Raw genomic sequence first — 12057 nt, 5'->3', positions numbered from 1 at the left:
AAAATTTTGTTACACTGGAAGCATGAAATTTTGGGAGCTTAATGTACATTAGGCTGTTGATTCGATATATTTATGCGAGTTTCAGCTCATAAGATTTTGAGTAGCACGTATAAAAACTCGTGAAAAACGCTCTTTTATACTGAAATCGTCATTTTGGAGTCGTTTAATTTAGATCTCATGGTTTTCTGACATGAGTCTAAAACTAAACCACGTAGAGCATAATTACAGCTGTTTCTCAAAGTTATTGACTCAGGCGTTTTAAAGTAATTGACCTAAAACTGTGATTCTTTGTTTCAAATTATCAACTTTGAGACCGCGTAATTAAAACAGTTGATTAGTTGTCATGAGTTTCTAACCTGAACCTTATAAACTACACCACTCGAACTATGACTACACTGTGTTCCAAAGTTGTTAACCCGTCGCGATTAAAGTTATTGACCTTTAAACCTGGGCATTTTTTAAAAAATCATAGACTTTGAAACCGTTTAACTACTAAAGTGAAGAGAAATGAAAGCTAATTTATATTTTTCTTAGTACTATACTGTGGTGAGTAGTTAATTATATACTTATTTCCGTGATTTACTCACGGCTTTAGCAGATATCCGGGCCTAAGCAAGGCAAAAAAAGTTAAAGTATCCGTTTCATTTGGCCTTTGCCCTCAAAGCCATGAGTGAGCCACAAAAATATTTAGGCTAGCATGCATCTAGTATCAAGTAGTATCCACATTTTTAAGAGTTGGCTTGGTTCACTCATTGTTTTTGAAGCAAAGCAATCATATATTTGGCTCCGTTTTTTTCACGACCCTAAACTTCGACCCCTACTCATGGATAATCGAATCAGATTTTTAGAAAAAAAAAATTCACTTTTTCCTATCATAGTATCACTAACACATCCTGAAATTTTTACGAAAATTGACGACATCAACTATCAAAAGTGTCCAGCTTTAAAAAAAAAATGCCTCTTACACCCAGGGGGAGTAGGTCCTTTTTCCTCAGACTTCTCAATCCTGCTTTTGAGTTTCACTTGCTACTTTTAACCTAAAGTTATAGTTACAAACATTTCTTTTTCAGCTCCTATTCTTGAGAGTGCTAACGAATCTCATCATTTCATCATGTGGTATAGAGACACTATTTGCGAGAAGGATCGTTGAAGTGCAACATTTGAGAACAAATTTCATGGCCAGTCTTTCTCATTTTCATTTGTTAAACTAACTCTCGAGTTTCACCTAGTGTAAACTTTTATCCAACAATATCAGTTGTTTGTTTTCGTTGTTGCGTATTCTATTCGTTATAAACAGTGTCTTTCTTGTAGAAGAAAGATACATGTTGAACATATTTTTGTTAAACTTTGAAGCGAGTTATGAGATTTCCTGGAAAAGGGAATTGTAAACAGTTTCTTCTGCTGAATGTTAATTTTAACCAATCTGAGGTTGTAGAAATGTACTCTTTTTGTGTGTAACCATATAAGCATTGACTCACATCATTTCATGCTTTATCCGTAATCCTTTTAGAGAATGAATTTTTAAACGCATAAATGAGTGGAATTTAGTTTGAAGATGGCAAATTTTCCAAGAAAAAAGAAAGAAAAAGATTAAAAACTCAATTTTTTTTAATGGAAAACAATAATTCTAAGAGTAAGCGTTATTTAGTATCAAATATCGGTATGAAATATTAGTATTTCTATTGTGGATTGTTAGATTATTTTACTGTAAAACTTCTATGAATTAGCAATGCTCAGTTTTAAATGTGTTGTTTTTAAATCGTTGTGTTGAAATGATTGTTTTAATGTTGAGAATAAGTAAAAATTGCTGTTCAAAAGTACAAAATTTGCTGCGCATCTTGTATCTTGCTTCTGAAATAAAGTAAATTAAACCTATTTTCTTGTGTTTTCTTTGTGTCAAAATGTTGAGAACTAAATTCTTTTCCCGTTGTTGATTATTGTTGGTAGAGAAAAATGTAACAAAATAGTTTTTCAGTCGTTACTTCTAACGTAAACTTAAATATATTTCCATAATACTATCTGCATTCGTTTAACCCATTGTGTATCACATTTTTTTGCGCCAAAATATGGAAGCTTATGGTATTTAAAAAAAAAAATTGTTTAATGCAAACTGTAAAACATTTTGTTTGTGCATGTTTCTTCATAGTTCTTTCCTTTTGTTCTTTCAAGTCGGGGTCGGATCAAGGATTTCAAGGCCCATATGCTTTAGAAGTATTGGGCCCACTCACATGTATTTTATACATAATCTCGTATATTATTTCTCTAGTCTTTTTTTTTTCTGTCACCACGCAAAATCTTCCTAATTCCTATATCAAATTTCATAATTTAACAATCATTTCAAAGGTTATAGTTTTAGGTTCCGACTGCAATTTTATGTATTACAAATGTTTATTAACAATTAATACAGTAACTCAAATGTGTTTCAATTTACTTTTCATTGTATAGCTAGAAAAAAAGATTTATACATCATTACTCAGTAAAATATTTCTGAAGCATTTATACCATTACTATTAACTGTAGCGGATTTGAGGGGGAAATCCCCGAAGAGATGAAAATAACTATTTTAAGTTACTTCTTCAGAACAAACTTACTTCTTCAAAGTATAAAAATTAAAAAACGAAACACACAACATATTTCAATAAAATTCCTTTGATTTTGTTATGAGAGGAATATTGCAGTCAAAGTCGGAGCAAAAAAAATAAAGCTCACAAATTTCGAACTCAAAGGTACAAAGTGTTACGACTTGTTCATTAATACTTCTTTAGAAAAAGTGATTTTTCTGTTTTAATACCCTCTTGTTTTAATCATTAACAATCATTCAAAGTAATACAGAACATTTTTGCACCACTTTGGTGAAATTGTATAAGATTAGTTGTTAAGGGGCTTAAAATGCTAAAAAAGATATTGTACCACCGGCATTCGAAGTAAATTAGAACATAAGATTAATCTACTTTAAAGAAGATTAATCAGCTTTAAGGCATCTTTTAAAACACTTTACAGGAACCTCACAAAACATTATAGGGGGGAAGGGACACTTTTGACTTTTTCATGACGCTCCCAAAAACTATTTTTGTACCCACCTCCTGATAGTTGAATAAACATCGGTAAAAAAAATATCTTGTTAGAAATAATGCCTGCAGCAGAAATGAATGATGCATAAACCGAATCGAATTCTTGCTTGTTTTTTTTTTATCGTTAATTGTTTTCTTACCTTTCTCATTGGAAATTTCTTGCTTCTTGCAAATTGGTGCTTTGGTGCTTCATTTTTAAAGCAAAAAATAAACACTTCAACACTAGTGTAAAATATCAACGCGGAAACCAGCTTAATACAAGAACTCCACTTTAAAATTAGGTTACCATACAGCAGGGACGGACTGGGACCCCTAATAGGGCGGTGGACAAGCAACCCGTAAGAAGTAAGATAGAAGCAAGCAATACAAAAGAATTTCCAAAATATTGCACTGCATTTGGGATTAAATAAACAGCAAGGTGTGAAAAATGTGAATCATAAAAAATTATCTCAAGTAATATTACAGAAACGCAAGAACCACGATTTTTACATTTTTGATGTAGGATGAGGCAAGGAACTAAATTTAACATATTTCAGCATTTATCCCTCTACCCCCTTCCATTTGTTATAAATGCTTAAATTTATGGTTTGTATCCATGCTTTTCCAAATTTTTAAAGATTTTAAGCACTTTAAAACGAAATTTATTTTCTCAAGTTCTTTCCTTTTTCTTTTTTCTTTTTTTTTTTTTTGTTGAGAAACAAATCATGAAATTTTCGGGAGTTAGGGGCCTTCAACAAAGCGGGTGGTGCCCTAGGCTATAGTTTGTTTAGTTTATAGGTAAATCCGTTTTTTTTTTTTTTTAAATTTTTGTTTCAGTTTCTAATTTGTTGAAATAATCGTTGATTATTTTAAGTATTGCAGCTGAATACATAGCTCGTTCAGTGGATATTTTTATTTATATACTTGCCCTAATAGCTTTCAGTTCAAAGTTGTCGTTTTCAACATATTTCTGCATCCCAGTTACTACTTGTAATACAATGTACGGTGCACTCCCCCCCCCCCTAGAAATGGACAGTCGCTATTCTCTTCATTTTATCTTCTGAACTATTCTAAAAAGAAAAAAATCATGTTTTTTTTTCTTTAAGGTTTTGGAAGGTGTTTTTTGCTTGCCCCCCCCCCCCCCCATAAATCCGCCCATGTAATATACAGGGTGTTCCGTTTTAACCTGCAAGACCTCTATTATCACAACCGTTAGTCCTAGTGGCATACTTCCAATTGCAAAAATGTTCAAAATCAGATGCAGAGTTAATATATTGAAAGTTTGAAACAAAAATTAAAAATGAGTTACAAAATTTAACTTTTTACACGAGCCCTTGGTCCCCTAACTTACATTTAGGGAAATAATCTCGATTGAAAGATATTACTAACGCAAAAAAAATTGACTATTGTGCGACCAAACCTTAAGGAGATATTCGAATTCAAAGTTTTAAGGGACCATGTAGAAGATGAGATTGGAACTTATCGCTTTTTCTGAAGAATGACAGGTTGTCGAAGCAAAAAAAAGTACGAGTATTTATATTTTGCATTGCTACTCAAAAATAAATTCAAATTTTATGCCATGATACGCAAAAACACACCACAAAACCTCAATTTGAAAAACCATTCTATGCACACGTGTAATATTAAACCCTTGTTAACAGCTATATTTTCCCCCAAAAGCTGTTATTGATGGCGAGTGTAAAATGGCGAGTCACAAAACGCTGCGTTTCATATCTCTGTGAATACTGGTCGAACTAATGTCAAACTTTGTGTTGGAATTATTTTTCAATGGAGATTATTTCCCTAAATATAAGTTAGGGGACCTGTGGTCCGTATAAAAAGATTAAATTGCGTATTTCTTGACTCATTTTTATTTTCACTTGAAACTTTCAATATGTTCACCCTGCACTTGATTTTGAACATTTTTGCAATGGGAAGTATGCATCTAGGAGTAACGGTTGCGAAAATAGAGGTTTTTGCAGGTTAAAACGGAACAACTTGTATACATTTTTAAAAATTAAGCTTTATTTAAAAAAGGAAAAAAGCTTTTTTCATCTGCATTTTTGGGATGGTTTCCGCCTGGAGCAAAAAGGTGTTAATACCCCATATGTGTCTCTGGGGTCCCTTTCTGCCGCAGATATTAGTGGCAAAATTAAAAATTTGGAGGTAACCAGTTACACATGATAGGTGAACCTCTCCTTTGTCTTGGGGGCAAGATATGGTACTAGTAGCCCTGGTAGTTACTGCTATACAGCATGATTTAGAAAAAAATTTCAACGAAAAGCCTACCTAGGATGTTATCTTTAAACGCGTTTTACTCAAAACTTGAAAATCTTTACTTGCATCCCTTTGCTTCTCCCTGCCTCATATAGGAAATAGAAAGAAGCAGAAAAAAAGGATATTAAGTAACTTTTTCGAGCTAAAAAGGAATTTTAAGCATTTGTTAATGAAATAAAAACTCAACAATCGTATCAACTGCTTGTAAAGTCAGAGAGCATTTGAAAAAAAAATGCGTCTTGTTCATTCATCAAAAAAAGAAAAAAAAAAAAGGAGCAATTCCCTAGCCTGGCGAATTTTTTTAACGTTTGTTAACCCTTTCTCCACAGGGCCGATCCTAGCAGGCGTGCAGCGTGTGTGCACCGTACAAGGGCGGCCAAAGCAAGGGGCGGCCGCAGGCAGCATCATATAGTTCTTTTAATCAAGCAAAATTCCTCAAGAATTTCCCACAAGATAACTTATAATAAGTCAAATAAATATGCTGAATTTTACATGTTCAATTATCAAAGTAAGTGCCGATTTCCCGACAGCAATAGCATAGTTTAAGAAAAATAGATTGTTAGGGAACATTGTGTTGGTTTATTGTCCATTACTATCTACTCTTTACACACATGCTTTATTTGGTTGCAAAAATTTGTGATAGAACCGGTAATCAGGCATAGATACAGGGGGAGGGAAGATGAGGGAAATGGCCCCCTCCTGAAGCATGAAAGGGTGCCTTCTAAAAGGAGAACTCAGGGCTCAGGGCAGCCACTAATGTTGACCCCCCAAGCTTTTATAGACCTAAACAATAAAGACATACTTTATATATTATATTTAAAAAAATCTATACTGATTAGATACTCTCGCAAGCATTTCAAACAACAAATTCTTTTTCCAACAATCGCGGTTGCGTGGAGAGACAGTGGAAAATTGTGACTCCCCTGAGAGTCAAACATATATGACTGACGAACTAAAATTTTGTAATTTTCCCCCCTTTACAGCATTTTTTTTTCGAATTAAAATCACGAATGAACTGCTCGGGTTCAGATAAGGGCTCTTGCCTCGGGTATAGTAAATTTAAACGTAGCTCCAAAACGAAGATCTAAAAGGATGCCATGACCTCAGACTAAAGAAAGCTTAAAATTGCGTTTTTAGGGCTTTAATTTCGGAAAATTTTGCTGTTTGAACCACCGATCTAAGGGACCCAATTAAATCTCTGATTCACCTCTTTCACCTTAACTTAATCAAACATAGCCTGAATAATATTGACTTTAAAATCCAAAATGTGTTTTCAGAGGACAGCCCTTCTTAATGTCATCGAAATTTGCTTAATGACATTTTTCGTATTTCTTTTTCGAAAGTTTTGCGATGGAGGGGCCCCGAAATCCATTCCCAAACATTACTGCCAAAGATAGTCTCAATTAGCGTCTTTAGAAAGGCCCCTAATCCCCCCCCCCTCAGTTTGAAATTAACTTCAGTTTCAAAAAACAGTTCGTGAGGGCGCACTGAACCTCCGCCCGCTCTTTGTCCCATCGTTATCAAACGATGTGTACAATACGATTTTCCAAAAACTCTGGAGGTGTCTAAAAAACTGCCTGGCTTATATAACTTTTTACGGCGCTAGGGCCATCTCGTCGAAGTGAGAAGGACATAAGTCTATAGTTGTGTTTTTTCAGATATTAATATCTAAAAATATCCGAAAGATCCGCCGAAGTTTCTCAATTTTGTTAACATCACCAAAGATAGCATAAAATTGCGCTTTTAGAAATATCCACGTGGGAGCTCCGAAACCCTTCCTTCCCAAAAATAGCCTAAAATGGATTTTAGTTCCGAAAAATATTTCGGTTCGGAATATTTTCACGTTTTCCCTATCGTTTTCAAATATAGCCAAAAATGGGATTTTTAAACAGTAGTGCCAAGAAATTACCGGAGGAAAGCCGCCAGATCCCCTACCGTCACCACAGACAGCCTAAATTTGCGTTTTAAACTTCAATTTCGAAAACTTTCGATAGGAGATGATTGAATCTCCTTCCCTCTAGCAACGTCAACAAAGATAATCCAAAACTGCTTTTTTAAAACTTCAGTTTCGGAAAATTTTTGAGAAGAGCGCCGATCTTTCCTAATCTATGGTCACAAAAAAATAGCTTCGAATTGATTTCAATTTTGAAAGAATTTTAAGAGACTCCAACATTACTTTTCCCTTGAAGTCTCGAAAAAGTTCCTAAAATTGCGATATTTGACGTCAATTTCGAAAATTTCTCCATGCACTTTGAATATACCCTACTCTTTTCTCCTTGCAACCAAACACAATCAAGGATTACTAAAACTATTTTTCGTACGCGAATTTCGATAATTTTAAAGGAGCAATCCCCCTCCCCTGATTCCCCCTCTTCCGTCATTTCTCTGATGTCACCGAAGACAGACTATAAAATGCGTTTTTATGACTGGTAAATTTTGGTATCTATTACTTTCTTCAAAGATATAAATTGTACCTAAGGAGTTTCTTATTATAAAACTTTTCTCCCTTTTTATAAGTTCATCATTCTTGGCTTTTTTTTTAATTAGAACTTGGTATAGAAATTTGAAGAAACATTTATATGGACGTCAAAGATTAGTCAAAATATGCGAATTACTCTTGAGGGGCGGCACATTAGATCTTTGCACAAGGGCGGCCGACACCCTAGGATCGGAGCTGTTTCTCCACTTGCTATCCCTGGTTGGAGCTGCTAGAATTGGGGGGCGAAGGCGACGATTAAAAGCAGTTTCGTCGTCGTCTTCGCCTATTCGTCAATTCATGGGTCCTAAGTACGGCCACAGCTTCCTACCCTATCTGATAGTGGCACAACCAGGTTTTCTTTTCTTTTCTTTTCGAGCTTGAAATTTCCCCTACCTGCAAGGGGGGTCCAGACATGTTATGCCACAAAAAAAAAAATGTTCAAAAATTATTTTTTTTTTCTTATGGTTCCGTTCAGGTTTTTTTTTTTTCAAACAGTCATTTTCACTACTCAAATGCAATGAGCCCTTATACGATTACAAAGAAATTTCGCAGATTCCGGGGGGAGGGGAGGTTACGAACTACATGACCCCCCTCCTTGTATCCACCTCTTCAACAAGTAATGCCCAAAAAATACTGAATTAAAAAAAAAATTGTTTCTCATATGGTTTTAATCAAGTTTTTTTTATTTTTCAAGCAAACATTCAAAAACGTTCGTGGTATTTTTTTTGGGGGGGGGGGGTAGGAATTATGACCCCGTGACGCCCCTCCCCCCTTGCATCCGCTACTGCTACTTTGCCTATTTATTAGTAATCCGGCCCTGCTTAAAAGTGATAAAACTGAAAAGGAGAAATGAACACGCGTTAACGAGGCTATGCACCGCACGCACTTGATAGTTTTCTCCGTTATCCAAGAGATGGCGCCACGAAACTTCATATCCCTCCGCCAAAAATTGAATACATAAATTAAAATTTTGAAGTGAAAATAAAAACAAGTTATACTTATAATAAAAAATATTTCACAGTAAAACCGTGGCTGTGAAGTCATAGTCAATCTCATTTTTGGACAAAGGAGTCAAATTCAGGAGCCGAATGTTTTTAATTCAAAGACTCGAAGTTGCAATCGACACATAAGTCCGCAGTTCTACAATGTTTGTGGAGTCCAGAGCCGGATCTATGGGGGGGGGGGGGGGGCAAGCCGGGGTTCTTGCCCCGGGCGGCAATTTCAGGGGGTGCAAATTCGAGTGGTGTTCCGGCAAGGAAAAAAGGGCTTATTCTTAAGAAAGTCTGCAAAATACTCTAAGAAATAAATATTAAAAATGTAAACGGGGGGGGGGGGGGAGAGAGAAAGTAATGCAAAAATAAACTAAGAAAATTTAACTTAACAGATATGATAAAAAATGTGTACGTGGGATTTCATGCGTTCTCATTCATTTTGCGGACAGTTGAAATTAACTTGTAGAGTTCTTTATTTTCAACTGCATATTTTACAAAAGAGTCGGTAAAACGGGGAGGCGAACAGCAAGCCACTCCTTGCACTGGCGTTTTTAGGTGTTAAATGTATAAGTAAGCGCTTTTGGTAGGACCAGGGGTGCCCGCAGGGGGGTGGGATTATAGTTGCGACATCAAATTTTTTGATGGGGATTTTTTTCCAGAGGTTTTTTTTTTCTTTAGAACATAAAATTTTCGATTTTTGGAAAGAAAAAAAATTACTTATTCAACAAGAAATAGATGCATAAATACTTTTTTCACCTACTCTTTCTACAATTTAATGACCGTGTCTCTTTTTCAATAAAGGGAACATCGGAGACGGGGTGGAGTTGGTGTTTGTTTCAAAGCTGGATCAGGCGTATTGCTTTCTTTTGGATTTATTGTAAATTTTCTTGAAGTAGCACAATTCTGCATGATGAATACGTGCAACAGTGATGAGAGGGAGAGAGATAAAAAATGACTAAAATAAAAAGTTTTCCCTTCCTATTTGTTTATTGTTTGAAATAATTCTGACTACTATGCTCTAGTCTTTCATTGACTCATTTGTACCTTGACAATCGTTAAGAACAAGTTTTGAAATTTGCGATTAACATATTTTTAATCCCTCCAGTCGACAATTACTATATTTTCTTCATAAACTAGGTTAAGTTTATGCAGTTTTTCATTTCACTATACTATCATTTTCTCTACCATTTTTAAACTGATTGTTTCAATTTATCATTAGATGATTTTTATTAAAACTTTCAGTAATGTTGGTTTTTGCTGATGAAAGCAGAAGAAACAACTTAAGGTGTTTTTATTATTTTTCGTAAATTATTTTTAGTTCCTTCTATATCTAATATGCATAAAAGGATATTTGATTCGTTAAAATTCTCGAGTTCAGATTTTCGATGTGTGCTGAATTGCTGAATTCATTTTTGAGGATTTCCGAAAAATATCTGTAACTTAGTATCTGTGTGTAATCCATCTTTTTTGGCTGTGCGACTTCAATTTTGGAAAACTTCCAGGAGAGCGCACCTACTGTAATGCCGGAATAACACCCTCTTTATCATCAAGAGTCATCTAAAACTGCGTTTCTAGAACTGCAATTTTGAAAAATTTATAGGAGAGAGCCCCTGATTCCCGTCTCTCTCCTTAACCCAATCAAAGACAATCCTAGAATTGCGTTTTTGTAGATTCAATTTCGAAAAATTGCCGGGGGATTGGCACCGAAATTCACCTTCCAATATTATTATCAAGATCTATCAAAACTGCGTTTTTAAAGCTATAAGTTCGAAAATTTAAGTGGAGCACCCCTCTCCCTTCCCCCACTCTCGACAACATTATTAAAGATCGTTTTAAATTTGATTTTCAGGGCTTTAATTTCGAGAAAATTCCGGGAGAGCTTCCAAAAACTCTATTACTTAACGTTACAAAGCTCGGCTACAATTGCAATTTTATTGTAATTTAAGAGGATCCATTTCGAAAACTGCCTGTTCCGTAACCATAGGTAGCTTAAAATAGTGTTTTTAAGACTTTAATTGCGAAAATTTTCCGCGGCGAGGCCCTGAATCTCTTTTTCCCCTAACATGATCACAAATGGTCTAAAACCGCGTTTTTAGAGCTACAATTTTGAAAACTTATCGAAGAAGAGCCCCGAACCCGTCCCCCCTCCCTAACACAACGGTAGTCTATCTATATCTACATATGGGCAATTCCATAGTATCGGACGTAAAAAATGAAGAAAAATTTCTCAGTTTTAATTCCATTTACCAAATATAAACTGTTCCAAAATGATCAAATTTATTTACAAGATACTTACTACATCCCACTGAATAAAAAATCATGTTAGTTTTTCAAAATAGATCTCAAAAGTATAAATTAAAAAAATTTAAAGAGTTGGTGTCGGACGTAAACACACAAATAGTAAAATTGATGGTTCACTTAAAAATTATTAAAAGTTTGTGAATTGGCTTACATTTTAATTTTAAAAACAGCATAATTCTAAAGTGCACTTACGATTGAAGCATATATTACAGTTTTCAAATGATAGTATAAGGAATAAAATTATTTTAAAAAATATTTTTAGCTTGGTGTCGGACGCAAATTTTCGGTGTCGGACGTAAATTGTTCATATGGGATGTAAATAATTGCTCTTAAATGTAAATACATAAAAATGATTACAGTTATAAATATGTAAATTATAGGTTACATATACTGAAACAAAATTTACCAAGTAAATTCAAAAATAGGTTTGATTGGGGGAAGTGGGACACTGGGATAAGTGGGTCACCCCCCAAAAACTGAAATATCCATATGGTTTTTATACTTTTTTACATTGATCATGTCATGGTTCATCATAGTGATTAGTTTTGCATACATTTGGGTTAAGTGGTATTTTTTTCTAGGTCAGAGAACTTAGTCAAAAAAAAAAAAAATCTGAACAATATTTTTTGGCGAGATTAAGCAGCATTTTTCAAAGAAGTGTTTCCCGGTTAGCATTTATTTTTTTATGATCATTAAACATTAATGTACAGTTTAACTTAAAGTTCATACTGCAGTCAGAATTTTTGAGTAAAATATTATTAAAAACTGTTTCAGAGAAGGGGACCCACTTACCCCGTAAAATTTTGCTATAAGACGTCCCCACACTATGGGGTAAGTAGTTCCCCCCCCCCTAATAGTGAGGATTTGAAAATCAAAAGCAACTTTGATGAAATATTTGTATTACTGAAATACAAGACAACTATGATGACTTAGTAGGAATTGATAGTTCAGCTACAAA

At 34.5% G+C, this 12057-nt stretch overlaps 1 protein-coding gene across 1 annotated transcript in view; it reads left to right on the top strand.

Annotated features, from left to right (window-relative positions):
• The window catches only part of LOC129221392 (uncharacterized protein CG3556-like), a 31161-nt gene extending 29760 nt beyond the window's left edge, over window positions 1-1401 (top strand). Inside the window, exon 8 of the mRNA XM_054855867.1 lies at window positions 1071-1401. Within this exon, the coding sequence (XP_054711842.1) occupies window positions 1071-1150 (80 nt within the window). The 3' untranslated portion in view covers window positions 1151-1401. The remainder of the gene's footprint in view (window positions 1-1070) is intronic.
• Window positions 1402-12057: the final 10656 nt, after the last annotated feature.

This window comes from Uloborus diversus, chromosome 1, assembly GCF_026930045.1.
Source record: "Uloborus diversus isolate 005 chromosome 1, Udiv.v.3.1, whole genome shotgun sequence".
NCBI lineage: Eukaryota > Metazoa > Arthropoda > Arachnida > Araneae > Uloboridae > Uloborus > Uloborus diversus.
This window is presented reverse-complemented; position numbering and strand designations above follow the sequence as displayed.